General features: G+C 37.3%; 1 protein-coding gene across 4 annotated transcripts in view; it reads left to right on the forward strand.

The window, feature by feature from the left end:
• LOC110375603 (Fanconi anemia group J protein homolog) overlaps nucleotides 1-21,240 on the forward strand; it is a 68,971-nt gene that overhangs the window by 21,208 nt on the left and 26,523 nt on the right. For all 4 annotated transcript variants that reach the window (XR_010277582.1, XM_021333766.3, XM_064040389.1 and 1 more), the window contains exon 3: nucleotides 14,701-14,844. Coding sequence is in view for 3 of the 4 variants with exons in the window: in XM_021333766.3 (XP_021189441.3) it covers nucleotides 14,701-14,844 (144 nt within the window). In the remaining variant the exon portion in view is untranslated. The remainder of the gene's footprint in view (nucleotides 1-14,700; nucleotides 14,845-21,240) is intronic.

Here is a 21,240-nt window from a genome sequence, read left to right on the forward strand (position 1 = left end):
CCTTGAAATTAGATTTAATAACGTTTTGTTGGTACCCAATGCTCTTTTCAGACCTCTTTTTCGAACCTATTTGTAGCATCACCCATTTTATTCAGACCTCCTTTAATTCCCCCTTAGTACTAACAAACTGTATTTGAAATAAGTGTAGATTTATTGTTTAGCAGTTCAACTTACATTGGTGCTATCTCAACAGCATCTTCCGTTTGATAAGTTGTTTTTTGTTATTAAAAAATTTTGAACACAATTGCGCGGGATTCGGGTGCGGGATTTTATTGTTGTGTTGGCACAACGGATCTGTTTGTATTGTTATTGCTCATGGGAGCACAAAAACTTATAATCTCTGACGGGTTGAGCTTTACCAGCTTCTCTTCAATTGGTTGTTTTTTTCATTGAATTGATTTCGAGTTTGTAAAGCTGCCAGAAGTGTAGTTTTGGTTAATCTTGACGTGTGTACATGTCCATTCATTTTGATTGAATCACTTTCTACAAAACAGTCCTTCTGGTTATTTGATATGTGAACTTATTGTCCAGGCACGCCTATATCATCTGAACTCCCAACATATCCTCAATAAATCACTTGCCCAATTCCAAATTCATCAAAGGGAAATCAAATAGGATCCTCAAATGTCCGCAAGTCTTAAATGTCAATAGGCACATAACTAGTTTTGCCATTACTGGTATTTATTCAGGGCGGGGGGTTGCGGTCGGGTCAGATGGCCCAAGGCATCAATATTGTCCTGGCGTTCAAACGTACCACCCTGTAGGTGGTTTGTATCAACATTTTATAGGATATGTGGGTGAGGTAGATGCTGTGTCTCGTACTGAGAGCTATAGGAGTTTTGGTAGTGGTTAGTAATCGGATTATGTGCATTTGCCTGTTTTTTGGATGCAAATAAAATGCTACTTTGAATTTTCGGACCTTGTTCAAATTGGCAAAAAAATAAATACTGAGTCACACACATAATCCTATGTCTACTACTAATGATGAGATATCTGTCCTTCTAACACGAGCTTTAGGTATTCTGTGTCATTTTATACCTTGGAGACTATCCATGATTCCTTAAAATCACGAATATTATTTCGAATACTGAAAACGTATAAAACCATCATATCTTTGATGGACATCATCCATCCTCCGAGCCTTTTTCCCAAACTATGTTGGGGTCGGCTTCCAGTCTAACCGGATGTAGCTGAGTACTAGTGCTTTACAAGGAGCGACTGCCCTGCCTGACCTCCTCAACCCAGTTACCCGGGCAACCCAATACCCCTTGGTTAGACTGGTGTCAGACTTACTGGCTTCTGACTACCCGTAACGACTGCCAAGGATGTTCTTTGACAGCCGGGACCTACAGTTTAACGTGCCATCCGAAACACAGTCATTGGTGTCTAAGATATACTTAGAAAGTACATACAAACTGAGAAAAGTTGCATTGGTTGGTTCTTTGCCCACTAGGCCACCACGACATTCTTTGATGGACATATGTATATCTAAAGGTACATTTTAGGTAAATCGTATTTCCGATCCGAATATTTACTTTTATACGATTTGTTTGTAAGTAGTCGATGTGCCTTTTAAAGGTTTTAGCCAAGAAAAATGTTTTTTTTGGTTTTAAAACCTATCGTTCATTCTTTACTCCTTCTTAATAATCAAATAATTCTTTGATTCTGGCAAATTATGTTGCATACAATTTGCATTATTTTCGAGTTCTTATAAGTCTGTCATCTACATAGCTATCTTCTGAACATAGCTTCACCACTCTAGCCACATCAGCAAGTGAATTCTAGGGTTACCGGAAAGATGGAATAGACAGATAGGTCCTGCCCTTTAGTTAATATTCTATGCAGTGCTGGCATGTACTTCCGATGATCAATTGTATGTGAACCCATCAATTTTGTTTTGTCTATTTCTGTTTATTAGAGGCTTATGATTGACGTCGTAATGTTCAGGAAACTTGTGATTGAACTGTCGCGAGCAAAATTATCTTGCTTATGAAGAATATAGAATAAAGGAGGTTCAATATAATATGGGGACTATTATTTTCTGAAGATTTAAAACAATGCGTGCTCAAGAGCATATGCGTAATAGCTATCAATCCCTTATTGGTGGGTTGAGACAAAAGCTGTTCGTTAAAACTTCCTAGTTCAACATTGGCCTCAAAAATTCGAGTTTCTCAAAAAGGCGAGTTTGTTCCCAACAAACCAACTTTAACGAAGTACTGTTCAGTGCTGCAAAGTTTTCTCACAGTCAATGCCAGCGCATTGTAGAGTGTTTGGCACATAATGAGATTCGAATCCAATTTCTGTTGTTATGAAATCCTGTTATTGCCAAAAGCCAGATATTTCTTTGGTTTTGTAAACAAATTCATACATATTTACTATGTAACTTTATTTAGGAAAACTGAGTTGCTTTCTCAAGGTGTTCTTTACTAGAGCATTTAAGCAAAGGCAAAAACTAGTTTAGAGACAAAAAAACTGAATTTGAAAAAAAAATCATGGACGCTTGTCATCGCCATATACCTCCATAGACCTTAAATAAAGTACATCACAGTACAGCGTCCAAATTAGGCGCGAAATCGCTCACGAGGGCTCGCAAAAACCTCGTTAGAGCCGCCATGTTTGTTCGGCGACAGTAAGGGGCGCACCCTCTATGTACACAGTCACCACACAACACTGTCCTGTACAACTCACAAAGAACACTGAACTGTTCTTTATGGCGTTGTCATAGAGGTCCAATTCCCGTGGCAGGTGGAATCTAAACGCAAGTTGCCGTGGCCAAGGGTGTATGTGCTGAGCTAGGGTGTGGGTAACACCCTTGTCGCGTTGTGCGACGGAATAGCTCGTATGTGAAATGGATATGCAATGCGATACCGAAAGTGATATTCATGGAGGTGATACGAGAGCTCGAAAATATTTTTTAACTGAAGTTTATTGCAATAAAATTTTGATTGCTTCAAAAACACCGTGCGTGAAGCTTTTTGACGAAACGTTCGGCGTTTTAATTCAACTAGGTACGGATGAAAATCGGAGTTTTACTTTTAGAGTTTATTTTTTTCGACTTTCTCGAATCATCCACTAAATACTGCAGATACTCTCACGACTTACATAGACGTACACTAAGTATGTATGATGATGATAGCAGCAACCCCTTATTGTTCTCGTTCTGTAAGTACAAAAGAATCTTGAGCTGCAAATTACTGGCATTCATTGACCATAGCAAGAACAGCTCAAGTCTATAGCCGATCGATTAAAATGGATATTGTTTTGTATCCATCATTTGCAAACTTTGGCGTAGAAAACTCACACCCCATTTCCCTAGAGTTGAAGTATTCAAAATAGAAGTACCTAATAGTAGCCGAAACAAATTAGAATACGGTCGAATCTAGGCAATCATGAAGGTTTCCCAAAACTTCACTTATCAGTTTGAAATGAAAGGGATTGTTTGGCCAATACCCACTCCATGATCGATCAGACATATGAGGCTAAACCCTAAGGCCCTATTGTAATTGGTTATGAATATTATAGACCTCCACAAATGTATTCAGAAACTCAATTTTCTTGTCACAGACAGTGAAAGTCCGAATTGCTATTTACCTAAATCTACGTCTGTAATATGACATGTTTCTAATAGAAATGGTTGTTTTTCTTCCGAAATATATCTTGAAGCTCCTCAACCGTCAAGGCTTTCCTTACTTTGAAACTGACACAACGATAGAAGTTACTTTTGTAACATACAACTACATATTGTATAGAGCTTTGAGCTCATTATGTAATGTACAATGTCTTCCGGACTTCACAAACAAACAGTACACTGACTAACACAAATATCATCATTCATCAGCCATATTTGTTTTAAGTTTCAGGACAATACTTAACTTTTTGACTCACCATTGTCAGTGTATGGATAGAACTACTTTTATTTCCCGAAAATTTTCAAAATATATTCCAACAGAATTCCCAAAAATCTTAGGTATCTCGTGACGCAACAAAGGTATTCCAATAACTAATGTTTGCAAAACCGCGCAAGCGCACAGTATCGAGAAATTCCCGAAAAGAATGGAATATTTGTGCTGGGTGGCTGTAGCCATCAGTGTGGCTCGCATCGATTGCGATTAGACCCTCCGCCACCCTCGCAAGGGCTTAGGAAAATGTACACTGAGAAGAAATGACGCTTGGACTGAATTAAGAACTAGAGTGAGTTGTGGTTGTGGGTACGTTTGTGCAAGGAAAATAAATTGAAAGAGACAATAACATGTTTAGAGAAATTTAAAATTGAGGCGTAGATTGATCGAAAATGAACACCGCAAAGGTATAATTGCAAATGTGTTTTTCTAACATTAGCAAATTGATATGTTGATAAAATAAATAACAAGCAAACGATACACTTTTCTTTTGTTATTTACGTTAGAACTACTCTTTAGAATGGCATTTCAGCAGCGTTATACGCCCAGAAAGGCGAGCGTTTCTCCGTCGAACTGTCGGCCTACCCTTACGGTGAGAGGACGAATTAATTCCAGCAATTAATGGAGGACTTAGGGTCGAAGTGATCCTCCCCTGTTCGCGAAATTCAATTATTGATGCCTCCGTCTTCGAGGGGGCGTCAGAATGGGCCTCGGTTAAAATGTTGCTGATCTGTACAAATCCCTTAGTTGTAGGGCGAAAGTGAATGCTGTCCGGGGAATATTATTTAAGTTCTTATATTGTAAATTAATTTCATTTATTATTTAAGGAATTATGTTGATTTAAGTGGGATTAAGTGGCCGTAGTATTGGAAGAGATAAAATGAATTAATTTTCAAAATGCAGTCGAACACATTTTTTGCCTATTCTGAGATCAATTAAGATCAGATTCGTAAGTTTTATTATAAAATAATATATAGGTATCGCCTTTGATTTTCCTCAAAGAAAATTGAAAAACTTAATCACACTTATTTGTTAAGGAAGTTTTCATCAAAGAATTAGAACAAACCAAATATCGAAAAGTAGGAAACAGTGGAAAATTCCAGAGAAAATGTACGTTCTTAATGTTGTCAAATGAAAAACACTCGTAGAGCTTGTAATCCGTGGGTCGGGGTTGGAAAATATTTAGCGAAAGAATAATATAATATGGCATATGACAACATGAACGCCTACCCTTTATATCAGGTACAGCTAGAATAACGTACTTATATAAGTCTTACCTGTTTTGCCAACTCTGTTATTGTCATTCAAATTGTGTCTTAATTCAACAAATATACAAACTATCTATGTTATTTTGAGACTAGAGTGTCTAGTGAAATCTTGTAAGCAGATGTGAATTATGATCTTTTGCAAAGCTATAACAATGTTTTATTATATTGACCATTATTCTTCGTCTGTTCAAAAGTATCAATTTCATAAATTCTCGAGAAACTGAATATTCTTGAATTTTGACCGACGGGTTGACCTTTGTTGCCAAGTTAATGAAATGTTTTTTAGCAGTATACTGATCTTATATAATTTAACTATAGCCCTGCGATTCTTAAATATTGCGAGATGTGGGATTAAAATACGAGAAATATCTTGGCACTATACATCTACAAATCCAAAGCCGTGTAATAAAATAAAGCTATTTATGTCCGCTAGAGTAAATAGTAGTGAAATTATTATTGTTTACATTGATTTTAGTGATACATCTTTTGATAATCTTTCTAATCTTGCTTCAAAAATAGAGAAACGAAAAGAAAAAGAACTCTTGAAAGTTCTCTGTTTTCTTTCATTGAAGACATAATCTTGAAAACGATACTAGACTATTTCAATTACTGCATTATGTCTCTAGTGCAAGTCCTGAACCAACAAATCTAAATTTTTGGCTTTTGTCTTAAAACTACGTACCTACTTAAATAAATCAAAAATAAACCTTCCAAAACCTAAAACTATCAGATACCAAACCCCACCAATTACACGACTAATAAATTCCCTAAAATGGACACTCGAAGCAGAATTTTCCCCATTTATATCTGAAACACTAGTTCGCAAACAAGAGAAGTAAGGCCGGGTTCTGAACGGCGAGCGACAGAGTCGAGTAGACTAATTGGCACTTGAGCGCCAATTACGGCGACGATGCGGTGAAGTCTTGGCTTTTGACTCGCCGTACAAAATAATGAAGGTAAATGTGAGGTGTTTTGTTGAAATATTGTTCTGTACGCTGTTTTGTTTATTGGTATTGTTTGGTTTATTGTTGGGAGTATTGATCGGTGCTGTATTAGGTTTGGCATAATTTTTAAGTCAAGTCAGGTACTGGTTTTTTTGCTGTCGTTTATTTTAATCAGGTCGGTTTTCGGTATTTTATTCACGCCCCTATTTTCTGGATGTATTATCTCCTCATCGTCAAACTATTTAAAGTCACTGCATAATTAATCTTTTCTCCCTTTTTGACCATATTGCCCAACATGTTCTGCCTTTCTATAGTTAGTTATCCCTAACAAAACTTTTCAGCCTGTAAACTCACCTTTACATATAAAATAAATAACAAGCATCACATAAACAGACCCCAGTAAATAAGGCACGCGTAATTCTTGCACTAAGTCCCACTAAGTTGAAGGGTTCGGAATGAAGAGCGAGCGATGTGAAACACTCAAACCGGCGCGGATTACCGAGCGCCGAGCCAGCCACTTTTCACCGTACGTCTCGACAAAAGATGTCGTTATGTCGACCGTATCGTGTGCACGCAGCTCAACCTCTCGAGTTTCCTCTTAAAAAAAACTTGCAGTACATGCGTCTAATACGGCATTTTTATGTGGAATTTCCCTTTATGTTTTATTTTCGCTGACTTATGTGCAGTTTGTTGGAGTGTCGTCGACTTTTTTGATGGAGGGTTTCTTTTTTTATTAGTTTTTAGTTTTAATTTGTTTGGATGTTAGGAGCGGGATATGATTTAATATATGCACCTACTGTAAGACAGTTGTATAGTCGCCCATTATTAATCTTCCTGGAATCGATGTAGCATGTGCGTATTTTATGTCATTGTTATATTCTAGTCATTTGCAGGAATGAAGAGTGTTCCAATTAGAAATAGGATCCAGCTTAACTTGCAAATCCAAAAAATAGAATCCGTGAATAAAGTTTTGATTGATAACCTTTTTGGCTACACCATGCATAACTCGCTTGTAAAACTTAGCTTTTACTATTCACATATTGACTTTACATGCCTAGCAACAGTATCTACCAACCACCCCATATCATGGGATATAACCATACAAGAATATAAACCATTTTCTTCGTGCAAAGGACGCACTAAGTTCAAAGATAGCTAGTACACATGCTTAGATAAATAGGTATTTGTATGCTAAGACAATAGTAAAGTACCTCTATATGTATGTACCTGTATGTAGGCGGTACCTCTGAATGGCTCTGCGAGCCTGGTACCTATTGTGCGTTTTCCATGAAAAACAGGCTAGTTATTTTTTATTTTGCAGCTTTAGTTATCTCTGGTGCGTTGAATTTGAGTCCTATTGGGAAAGTGTGAAACATACTACAAAAATGTGCTAAGAATGAAAAGGTATATGGAAAGTCAGAGAAATCTAGAGAAAATGATGGAAATATTACCTAGAGATGACATGACTTGATGACATATTATTTCGACACAAATAAGTTGGGACAGGAATAAGTTAATTTTAGGCCCTTCTAATGTTTAACCTAATCTGTTGCTAATGTCCGCATAGCGTTATACTTTTAGTCCTTTTGGTTTCTTTTCAGTGTTTAATGGAATAGTAACTTGAAACGTGCTTTATTAATAACAGAACCTACCGAGTTGAATAAAATCGATTCCATGATAACCTTTATCGTTAAAATCGATTTGATTTTAATTTATCACGATTTGCATTACATTACGACGCCTCACGCGATACTTAAACATCGTTCAGCGCCAATACCACGGTTTTCTTATTAACATTATGATAAACAGCATTTATCAGAATCCACAATCTGCCGTATACGAATTTGGGTTTCATTTCATATTTTTTAATTTTAACTAAACGACACCGTTGAGCGCTCTCGAAAAAATGTGACCTTTCCTGTCGTTTTGAGCTATAAAAATGTTTGCCTCATTCAAAAATGCCCTGAAGTATCTAGTGCTCAATGACTGAAAAACTGGAAAAATGAGAAGAACACGTTAAAACACATCTGGCAAAACATCGCAAAATTACATAACGCACACCGACAACAAATTAAAACGCTCACAACAAATCAAAATCATAAACAACATTATACGGATCGTTCATGAATTATAGATGGAGTTCGTCCCCTACGTCGGTATCATTACTAGCCTCTTGTGCGTAATTAATCGCGGGACTGGCCATGACGAGGCTGGTTTATTAAATTTTAGCGCCCCCACCCCCCACCCCCTCTGAATGAATAGACCCATCACTTTTACTATTCACAACGGACGGATTAGCTAGATGAATTTCCTGATTCTCGTGGGGGTTAGCACGAATTGTGCGTACTATTTACCCTCTTTTACTATTGATGCGGATTTGTTCAGATTGCGTCGCGTTTATTCACTCATTGTTTTGTTCGAGATTTCTGCAACTAGATTCCTCGTGAGTTTGTTATGCTTTTACAGTAACACATTAATCGTTTTTTTTTTTCGGATACAGTAAATGGGTCTTCTATTTCCTGCACTATATCTATTTTCTTTACCTAGTGGAACAATAGCAATCGTCAGATTTTTTTAATTTATCTGTGTTACTAAGTACTTATGACAGAAGACGCTGGATGCAGGTCGCCTCCAAAAGGTATCTGTGGAGATCTAAGGGGGAGGCCTATGTTCAGCAGTGGACGTCCTATGGCCGAGATGATGATGATGAAAGTACTTATTACTGTATACATACTAATCACAATCCTGCTCCTATTTTTACTCGGCACAACATGTCTTCTGTATACATACTTCTACGTCTGTCATCATCTCTATAGTCAAATTCTTTGCAGCCTTATCAATAGGTATTCATTCATCTGTTCTTTGACCAGTCTACCTCTATAGCCATTTACATCACTCAAAAATATCCGTGTTTGGTATTTAAAGTACGCTCAGGCTAGTGGCAAAATGTCGGGTTATAAATCCCGGAGCGCGTTATAATTGAATCAAGTGTTACTTTGCAGCTTATTGTCGGACTTAATTTGCATTTTGTCCTGAATAATGCAATTTATTTTGTGTGTTGTATGGGCGATGTTTTTTGAAAGTGGGTGGTTTAAACGTAGGTAGTTTTTTAAATAGTCTACTTGGCTAACAGTGTCTTTCAATTTGTCAAGAGGAAACACTTTTTTGGAATTATAGAGATATTGTTATGTTCTTCTGTTTTAGTTTTGTTTAGTGGACAACTCTTTAAACAAATACGTTGGTACCTACTCTATGTGAAAAAAACTATACATATCTACAAAATAATGCCAAAACAAAACGCAATCACAGCTGCCATATGCAGTGTTTCTTTGAAGCTCGACATCTCAATTTGCGATGCTAATCAAATGTTAATGCTAATGGCCAATTCGGATTCCCATTAGGGGTTGTCAACCCGCCCTTTACATGCCCCTATGTACTGCCATCACACATACACGCCTGAGGGTGTAATATTTTTCACCCCAACAAAAACATACCATCGTTTTCGCTCGCAGCGAACTTTCGCCCCTTTGTCCAACACAATGGGTACCTACGTTATTTTTTTTAATAAACCCGCTTGGTAAAGCACCGAATCGATGGCCGCCGGCGAATACGGATCACACAGTTAATTATTGACACATCCGTTTTTTATTCGGTTCCCCAGCATCAAAGCGCCATTGTGGTCGTCTAAAATTATTCCTTTTGTGTAGTCCTGCTACTGAAACTGGCTATTTCCTTACCTTTGTACCGTGTTGCGTTTTAGGCGTGGTCCTTTGTTCGAGCACAATTAATATTGTTCTAAAATTGTTGGTTATCAATTTTCTTCTATGATGTAGTACTGTGTTGGACGTTGGGCTTCAGAATAGCGTTGCTATGCTTAGAAATAATTGATATTCCGTTATTAGTCTTATGATCAAAGATCTATCGGATCTATTTATGATGACTATCGGAAATTGTAAGCAAGAAACACTGCGAGAATTTATCCTGGTTTCATATTGTAATTACTTAGTTAGTTACTTGAAAATATTTTTTAATAGGCAGCAATTCTCCTGTTATTCTATCTTGACATTTCCGTTAACAACACATTTCTGTGGGGATGGAAAATTTCCGTAAGTGTGTTTACGGATGATATTACGATACTGCCAATTTTTACCGCTTTCAGTCCCTGGGAATGTAGATAGCGTATGGTTATTTTTCAACGAAATTGTATTAGACGTCTCCGTATTGCTATTAAAAGACACTCGAGACACATTATTTCCACGTAAACATTTTTTTCTAAAATTATATATTTTTTGTTATTGAGACTACAAATAGTTATAGCTTCCTTCTATCAACATTATATTATTAGATAGGTACACGATACCAAACATATTATTTGCTATCAAATTGTTTGCGCAACAAACTGTTTCAATTTCAAATATCTCATAAACGGATGTCTATTAGTTGAGCATGAAAACTTTAGGTGCTGAAAACAACTTAATACGTCTTTACTTCCTGAAAACGATACCGAATAACAACTTTTAAATCTATACAAAAAGTAACGAAATTAATCGACTTACAGTAGATTTCTATAACCTATCTATGCGTTTATTTTCGATTAAAGATTTAATTTGGAAATTCAAGCTACATATAAATTATAAGTATGTAAAATATCCGGAAGACGCTAGATGCAGGTCGCTTCCAACAGGTATCTGTGGAGATCAAAGTTGGGGCTATGTTCAGCAGTGGACGTCCTATGGTTGAGATGATGATGATGATGATGATGTTAAATATCTAATCGCAAAACAACTCATAGGCGATAGGTAATATTAATCCACAGTTTACCATTTTCAACTCGAAGGACCAAACACCCAAACGCGACTCTACAATTTTTAATCAGCGCTCCTTTTACCCAGCGATGAATAATTGAATATTGAATAATTTTTGTGTGGTAATGAAATACAGCGGAGTTTACCGGGGACGTCACAACCTACCTCGATCTAGATAAAGGGTTGTATCACCGCCGACACGAAACTAACGGATACGATCGCTTTCCGATAACGGTAACTGAGCACGGAAACACTGGCTTAAAAAAAAACTGCCACCACTAAATAAAAATCGGTTCGGATACTTTACGAGGCTTTAAAGAGCCGTTTTACAAATCGATGGAATGTACACGCGTTTTTGAGGGTTGTTAAATCGTAGTGATGTGATTCATTTTTATGGTTTGTTTATCGATTTTATTTAAATCGGGTTTTTTTTTGTTCAATCTGATCAAACTTTTAGAAAGCTCGTAAGCGTAGTTTTAAATATTTGGTGATATAAAAACAAGCTCCAAATAGGTACTGAGTATGATTGTTTCGGAACGATTCTTGGAATTGAGCGATGTTGTAATGTTTTGAACTCGAGAATACCAACTAATTATGGAATTGGCTTACAAGAAAACCCTTAGGCTATTTCTAACCTTCCTCATAAGTACTTGTCTAAAACAAATAATAAACACAAACTGTCTATGGATGCTGTACATATCCAAATCGCAATAAAACCATCGGAACTAAACCTTAACTAACAAAGCAAGCGTTAAGGTAAACAGCTTAAACCTTTAGCGGCGAGCTCAAAGACGAGTATAGGGTTAAAGTCTTTTGAGAGAGATGAAAGCGTGCGAGGTAGCAGCCCGGTAATGTGATCCTCATACAAATCGGCATGGATGCAAAGCTTTGTCTTAGCCGCGCATCGCCGCCAATCATATCATTGCTTATTGAAGATGAAGTCTTCCTTTTCGGGTCCTTTGGTACGGAGAAATTTTAGAATTCTTAAAGATTAAAAGCGTAGAAGACTTGATTGTAAGTTTGGTTTTAATTTTAAATGAGAAAAATGATTGTAATATTGGTTTTACTTGTGTTTGTAAAAGATTAATATGCTCGTATTCTCGTCCAAGTCTTAATAGTGTACACGGTGAGAAGTAATATAATGCTATTTTCTTCAAAAGGGTTTCTAGGCAGTTCAACTATTGTGATGTTTCAGCCTGAAAACATCTATTTAGAGTATTTCAAGTTGACCTTATAGAAAACTTTTTTCCGCAGTAGACAATATGATTTAGTTCGTGATTTTAAAACTTGTGTTGCAAGTCTTTTCCATATTGTACTAAGAAATCTCCTATGAGTTTCATGTAAAAATCTGGTTTCTTTCATATTAATGTTTTACGACAGTTTCGCTCATATTTTTTGGTTGAATTTGTGAGGAATTGACATGGCGTATCGTAAAACCGGGTTTTACGAGCACCAATTTCCGTGTTAGTATGAGACCTTATAAAAAACAACATATTTTTAGCGGTTCTAACCAGTATACGGCATGTAAAAGAAAATTAGGTGTATTTATAGGGTTTCAACATGATTTGTTCAGTGTGCTTATGTAATGAATTTTTGATATAACAATGTATGTTCATGGTTGGATTGTGTGCAAGTAGATATGGTAAGAAAGAATGTTACATGTGAGATGACGGCAGATAGAAGAGTATGGATGGAGAAAACATGCTGCGCCGACCCCAAATAAAATTGGGATAAGGGCAGGAGGACCTTTATAACGCTACTGACAATGCCGTATGCGTAGCGAAATATTGGGCCTCCAAAATTTAAGTTGTCATCGACTCGCCAAGAAGAAGATCAATACTTCTATTGTTTTTGATACAAAATTCTGCTATGTGTGTATTATTCGAAATACATGCTGATGATGATAATATTTAAAACCTACATTTTAATTTGCATATATGTGTGTCTATAGAAACAGCAGCAACACTTCTGCCTAGGTTGTCTATTTGGTCTACTGAGTGATTTTTATCATTGCTGAAGTCATCAATAAAGGCAACCTTTAGAGAAATGGAACTTTTGCTTCTTACATTATTTTCACACGTGTTATAAATATAATTAGTCTGAGATATGAAACTTTGAATATTATTTGAATTCGAAGGCCTTAAAACCATGCCTTGTAGCAGCCTATGTAGACAGACACAGTACAAGCAAAATTGCCGTGATCAAGCTTATGCAAGACTAAGAAAATATTTTTACTGAAGTAATTTTGTTGTCGTTTCCTTGAACTAGAGTTATTTTCTCCGTTATTTATGAGCCGACGTTTTACAAGCGCTTTGGAAAACATTTCTAAACATTGTCATTAGCATAAAACGCAAGACGATACCTAAATAACGAGTACTTATTGCTCGTACACAATAGGTATATTTCCAAATGTTTCGTTAAAGCTTCTTTGTAATGCCAGCAAAAAGGATCGCGACGTACTTTCCCAAATTGAAACGACGTAGCCGACCGTTGTGTTCGGCAACTTTTCATGGCTAGTCAGACCCTAATGGAAATGACAAGTCTAATGTAACAAGTAACAACTGAAAACATCCCGTTGGACGGATGTAACAAAGCATTCATTTTCTGATGGCGGTAATCTCGCCGAAGGGCGGCATTGTTCGTCATTTTCTCTACGGGCCTATATTTTTTTTCGTATTTTCTTTTCGAAAAGAATAAAAATTGTGAACAGTATTGTCGCGGCGGAGGCTCGCGCCGTGATCGCGCAAAAAGGAGCCCTGGATGACAACGAAATGACGGGAGCGTCCGCGGGTGGCCCCCTCCCCCCTCTTGTAAAAATGTCGCCGAGGGAGGGGCGGCGTGCCTACGACAAGACGGCATTTTTACACACCGCCGCTGAACCGGCAGATCGTATACACCGATTTGGGATCAACAGAAATTGAACCGTGACACGCGGAGCGAGACCTCAAATCCGCTTGGTGACGGCCTCCTTGACTTTTTAAAACACGAGCCGTGTTTGCAATAAATCGATAAGTATATACGGTACCCGCCAGCGGCAGAGGGTACAAATTGCACGGATTTTACAGTTCTTTGTGTTGACACGCCAGGGGTGGGGTGTTTAGTGGTTTCCGTCCGATGTTTTAGGAAATATGAAATTTTCGGCTTTAATTCGCATACGACGTTTTCGATGGCTGCTGAGGACCCTTATCCCTTTTTGCTTTACGAATTTTGGATACCTACGTTCTTGCGGACGGAATTCGAGGCTACTACATTCCGTCTTTTATTTGAAATAGCTGGAGCCCACCGTTTCATTTGCTCCCTGGAAGAACTACTCACTTATATTCCTAAATATCGACTATCCTCTGATATAAACGAGGACAAATGAATAAAATTAAGAGCTATTTCACCAGTTTGTAACGAACCAAAATAAGAACCAGAACTAAGTAAACATCAAGGAGAATATAGCAGTTTCGAAAAGCCTCTCACGACAATCAAAACAATAGTTTATGAATATCACTCATTGAACCTAACTTTTAGGTCCACAAATTGAAAGTCTTTCTTTTACAGAAACAAGCTAAAGCTACAATTATCGTATCAAAGTCTTTATATTAAGAAAAACGGGTAATAATATATGGTGACTGGTTTTACCCACAATAAACACATAGATATTCCTCAAATTAAAATAAATGTCTTTGTTTGCTATCCTTATCTCAGGGTATAATAATCAGCCCTTCTCTATCAAACTACATGATTAGGCCTACTACAGATTTCCATCACCAAGTTCCTTTTTCAATTTTTGTTTCAGCTCGCATAGGTCAGGTGCAAGTGCAGCAATACTTCACCCAGTACCCTGAGCTCAAGCAGGAGGGGGTTGCGGAGTACATCGGCAGTCCAGTGCATCAGAAGACTGATGTCACGCCTGAGAAGCTGTTCAGCAAGAATAGTTTCGGTATGTATTTCGTCATCAGCTTTTTTATTGTTCCACTGCAGGGCAGAGTCCTCTTCTCATACATATAAAAAAGTATTTAATCACCACGCTTGCTCAAGACGGATAGACGATTTCAGACTTTCAGGTAAATGTTTCCAGGTTCCCTCAAGATACTAGAGACCTTTACTCAGCCATTTAGCCAGTTTCCTGTAAGCTTGCCTGAACACTATGCTCTTCAAATTCATAAATCCTTAAATTATATGTATCAATATTATCCCTTTATCCTACACCTCGTACAAAAGCACCAATAGCATTCAATTCATTAGAACCTCCACTGCATACGTACACACAACAGACTCACGCGCAAATCCACAAACACATTGCCATAGTCTCACGTACCGAGTCACTTGAATATTGCTAATGAACAAGAATCCCGGTGAAGCAGCTAACGAACATTTGCTGAGCGTAGCAATAAGAATAAAAGCTGTGACTTTGTACTGAATGTAAGAGTAGTAAGTATTTGAAGATTTTTTATGTTAAATAGGTTTGATATGTAGGTTTTTAGTGACGGGTTGGATTCAAATCTACGTGGTTTTTGCCGCATATTAATGCAATAAAGTTATCCTAACTAAACTTTCATGGATTCGATTGTAAACATCGTACATTATATGATTTTATTTTTCATATAATGTTTTGTTTTACTACTCTATCAAACCTAGCAATAATCAAACCAGCAGCAGTAAAAATATCAATTTTCTGTTTGCTATTCTCCGAAAAATACACTGGGCTTACATTTAGCAATTCTGCAGTTACATACGAGATTAAAATTAATACTTACAACTAAACACATTTTACATCAGCAGCTTACTCCCGCATACACGTGTAACCCAAGAACATCCAAAAAAAACTTAATCAATCGTATGCGCAAACGCATCGTTTCGCCCGAATGCCTTTCCATATTCAAATTATCAGATCTGTCGATCAAGGCGCGAACGGAACGCATAATGGCGTTTTGTTCGCTTGTAAAATTAAACGTATTAATGCCTATTACAGATGTTCGTTCTTTGTATGTAGTGTGCATCTGTCTGCGTTTGTGAAGTGGGGTTTGTGAAGATAGGTCTTTTGTCAGATGTTATCTACCGCAGTAACGGTAGCTCGGCTGTTTATCTTGTCTGTTGTCAGTTGCGCATTTTGGGATGATGAGCTGTTTGGTACATGTCATATTGGGGATCAGATTTATGGGTATTTTGGCTGGTGTCTTCAAGAGCATGGTTAGATTAGTAGAACCGTGATGGAACCTAGAGGATTCGACCACTAATATGGATGACAAAATACTTTTGTTTGCGAACCTTGGCTTGGCTGTACATGATCGTATTATTTTTATCAATATCAGCTAAAGTGGTGTTGTCCGGGAACTTATCTCTGAAATTCCGCAAAACATACTCAGTTATATTCCACGAAAAACCACGTGATTTCGTAGTATCAGAAACCGAGAACCCTAATCCGAGAAATAAGTCGTCTGAATTGCAACATCAATTGGTATTATGGTTATAAATACAAAGCTCATAATTTCAAATCATCATCTCATCTGTTTAGCCTTTTCCCAACTATGTTGGGGTCGGCTTCCAGTCTAACCTGATGCAGTTGAGTACCAGTGCTTTACAAGGAGCGACTGCCCTATCTGATCTCCTCAACCTAGCTACCCGGGCAACCCAATACCCCTTGGTAAGACTGGTTATTCTTATGATATGGTACTTCTGGCTTCTGAGTACCCGTAATGACTGTCAAAGATTCAAATTACTGCCGGGACCTACAGATTGTCGTGCTCACTGTAAAGCTTTCTAATATTTTCTGCATTTATTAAAAACTTTATGCCACAGTTTATAAATGAACTTAGATTACTCATTGCAGTTCGTCGACAATTTTCAAAATTATGCTCGACCTTTCAGAACTCTAATGCAATTCTATCAAGTTTATGTGGAAAAGTTTCAACACTGAGTATTCCGTGTTCTGTGGTAATAGCTGAAAAGTAATTCTAGATCCCAAAAGATTAATTGTATCTGTACTGTGTTATACATATGTACCATTTAACCACTTTGTCTGTAATTTTGCTAGTTTTTAAGATTAAGTAAAAAATGTTGATCTCATATTTTTTTTTGCCATGTTTATTAGTTTTTTTTTCTCATATTTAAGATTGATTCTGTTTTATTTTTGTATATTTTAAGTTTGATTCTGTTGTATTTATAGTTTGTTTGTTTAAGTAGATTTATCTAGTTTAAGTTACCACATATGTTCGTGAATGTTGGTTCACCTGTAATTGGCGACTGTGTAAGCCCTTTACTACTTAAAACCTCTTATTTTGTTAATTTGTACACATAAGCTGTTGGTGTTCCTTTCTTAAATAAATAAATAAGTAATAAAGTACTGGATTTGTTAAGGTTTGCATAGTACTTTACGCTCTGTGTAAGCTATTTCCTAGAATAGAACTTGAAAGATTAACCGTAGCAAACAACTACAACTTTTCTGTAAAAAGAAATGTAAGTAAAACATTAACACATCGTATGTATTTAATGGCGATGCAATGCAATATATTACAACTTTTCATTTATTAAGACATGGACTGAAATAATTTTACTAACTAAAACTGCAGTTGACAAAACTCGACTGAAGTCGCCATCTTTCAACTTAGACTTTTTGGACTCAGTATTTGCAATATTTCAAAATAACACCCTTAGTGGATATCTAATAAAATATCCATAGATCCAAAGGTTACTTCATATTCTGAAAATAGGATGTTACTCGAAACTGAAATACCTACGTTTAAAAATTCCTCAAAACCAAATAAAAAAACTCTTATAATCGCGTCCGTCGGACCTTCGCCGCATCGCTCTACGCCTTAGCAAAGCCAGACAGTTTAGGAAAACTCCCATAAAAGCCTACACTTACAACCAGAAGATAAATATACTTAGAAAAATCTGTAAAAACAGATATAAATGCCCATACTTCAACCTCAAAATCATAGCAACTACATAAAACAAAATGAATAATTAACTTCATGTCCACATTAATTTTGTATCAATTCACATCTGTGTGCGTTGTGTGACTACAAAGTGTGTCTGTGTGTGTGCGAAGCGTCGTCCAATCGTCACCTCTCGCGTGAATAGTAGGCGTGGCTTCACACCCTGGCTGGAAGCTCCATGCGATCGATTTTATTTGAGACTCGGCTGGAAAAATGTTTGTGTGTGTGAGTTTTCTTGTTGGGATTCGTAAGGATTCTAGTTGGCATAGAATTTTGGTATAGCTTGAATATCCAGTAATGGTAATTTTTATCAAATAAGGTACATATTTCACGGCTGTTTTTAGCACTTAGTCTTCATCCGTACGTCCTTTACTCGTAATTCATGTAAAACATACGTATAGTTAGTATGAATGAATCGTATCATATCGCTTCATTGACCGATGACATGTTGTATAAAGGTTATATCGGATTTTTTTCTTGTTTTGATTTTGTAAATCAAAATACTTAGTATTAACAACCATTATCAGTGACATTACTTGCAATGTAAATGATGCAAGTAGCTTTGAATAAATGTAATACAAAACTTAAGATTTGCCTACTATTTACCAACATGTTTCTTTAAATATAAGAGCCCCCGCAGACCACAGACTTTTTATCGGCCGATAGTTTAGTCGGGTTGGCCTGCTAGTACGCACACCGAGCCAACTAAACAGTTTAGTCGGTGATGAGCGCGCAAACTATCCCAACAGTCTGCCGACTATTTGCTAGTTTCTAACCAACTGGTGAAGAGTGGTCGCACCGCACAATGAAAATTAAGTAAAACATTGCATAGAAATGTTATTATTGCTCTCATACACCAGAGAAGGAAAATTAAAAAGAAAGCCCGAGAGTATTGGGTGCATCATATATTTAGTGATAGATTATTAAATGGAAAATTTTACACTGAATGCATTCCAAACTACTCGATTATTAAAGTGCAGGGCTTTTTTCGACTTCCTAGATCAAAGTTACGATCGAAGATTCCGAAATAAGTGACTGAGAATTGGGCGACGCCATTTTACAAAACACGCGCGACCGACCATTCGCTGTCAAAGCTCGGAGCGAACTGAACTATCGGCTTAGTCGGCCGACTAAAAAATCGTTATGTGTGCGCGTGTGGTAGGGAGCCAATACTGATTATACGGTCGGCCGATAGTTTGCCGACAGTTTAGTTTGAATTGAATCGGGAAGCCCATCAAACTTGTTTATCGGCCGATACCAAATCGTCATAGTGTGCGCACTTGCTTACATCTGCGTACTGATTAAGAGCCCGACCAAACTATCGGCCGATAAAAAGTCTGTGGTCTGCGGGGGCTCTAAGACGAAGAATAAAACCCGTGACTCCCAACTACCAAGTCTGAGTAAGCATCACCTCACTTGGCGTCAGTTCTGCAGAATTTTACTTGTAGCAAGCAAAGTTTACAGCCTCGCAGCTCAGTCCATTTAATTAAAACCTTTATTTGCACAACCGTTTTCACACTTGCCACAGTTTGCCACAGTTTTTGTTTGGACTAATTTTTTTTGTGTGCAATTCTGTGAACTCACAACTCGCTAGTAGAGGAATATTTTGGGTATGTGATTGCGTTTCTGAATTGTCCTTACTTATATTTATAAATGCGAAAGTAACTCTGTATGGCCGGCTTTCACGCCAAAAGCACTGAATCGATGTACATGTTTGGTACACTGATAACACCGATAATCTAGAGCCTGAGAAAAGACGTAGGTAGGCTATTTTTAGGCGACTGCGGAAAGTATAATATATTTTTATACCTTTCTTCTGTCGCCTGTCCCCACTAATTTTGTTATTCTTCCATTTAATTCTTTCAGTTATTCTGAAAGATCCTCTGAAGTTACAGAGAAATTAAGTTTGTTCACAGGCAGTTGTAAGTATAGGTTTTTGATTGATTAAAACATTCCTCGATACCAACTGCTTGCCAAATTCTCAAGCTATCGAATGATAAAGTCTTGCTGATTTTAGATCTATTTTTTTCGGGCATGCGATGAAAACAATCGATTCAGACAATGCCGAGTTGCTGTCGCCAACTTCAATACAGTTGAGAAAAGGTTAGGCAGATGATAAATGAAACACGTTAAACATCAATGTCCGTAACATATCTTCATATTTAAACTAATACACTTCCAAAAAACCCTACCTTTACTTCGGTTCTCCGGTAAAAACCTACCAGTATTCGTGTATTTACTTTCGAACTTTCATAGCCGACGCGAATACAAAATATTGCTCAAGTCGGAGGAGAGGAGTAGAAATAAAATTTTACTGTTTTCAAACAGTGGAATAGTCGCAACAGTATTTTTTTTCTTTTCGATATTGCCAAAGTAATATCAGTGTTCAGACTGTGTGAGGCAGGTTAAGGTTTTTTTAAGTATGTTATGCTAAAAAACTCGCATTAGCAGTAAATTAATTTACAGATACTGTAAAGCATACAAGTTCCTATCTAGTGTTCAGGGTCCTATATTTGTGTCGAGAATAAAGGTTTTTTCTTGAGACCATCGAAAAAGGACTACCAACCGCTCTAAACAGCACCCCATGCTTTCCATACAAACAACATCCTGTAATTACCCTCTCACACAGAAAGACCTTCCACGAGGCAATATTACCAAAAAATCGAACTGACTCAGCAGTACCACTTATGGCATCAATAAAACTCAAAACCCCATACAGTCAGCGTATCACCCCTCGGGACCTCAAACAAAAAAAAGTGAAACCGTGACATTTCCCTTCTACATTTAGGCACCTAAACCGTTTGCAAACAGCATTGAGACCGGGACGCGAGTAAATGAACGAGGGGGTTTAGAGGGGGGGGGGGGTCCTAAACAAAAGGTGCTAGCCCCCTGCCCAACGCCACATCGACCCGAGCCGAAGGGTGGTGAGTAGGGGCGCCAGGATTTGGGACAGCTTTGGGACGGGTGCTGAGACTTTATTTGATCCGTGATACATGTTGTGTTTTTGGTCATATTTGCGTGATTCGTCACATAAGATAAATTATATCGATCATATGTACATTGCCCTTATTTCTCTTGTGCAGTCACCCATAGTATATAGTACCCATATCACCTTCTCCTACAAAACTAATATTAAAAGACACTCTTGATTCATCATCATTTATGATGATCAATCAAGAGTGTCACTCTCTTTCACAGAAATCATTTCTGTATCTTCTGGATATCATCAAGTAGGAAATTTCGGACTCCTCTAGTTTTAAACAGTATTTAATGCCACTTTAAAGTGTCTAAGAGTAGATATCCTACTAACAAAATGGATTAGTTAACCGAAATGTTTTCTGCTCGTGATTTTAATTTCCACCAAGAATTCTAATAACAATTCAAATCAAGTCACATCG

The sequence above is a fragment of the Helicoverpa armigera genome, chromosome 22 (assembly GCF_030705265.1).
Source record: "Helicoverpa armigera isolate CAAS_96S chromosome 22, ASM3070526v1, whole genome shotgun sequence".
NCBI classification, from domain to species: Eukaryota; Metazoa; Arthropoda; class Insecta; order Lepidoptera; family Noctuidae; genus Helicoverpa; species Helicoverpa armigera.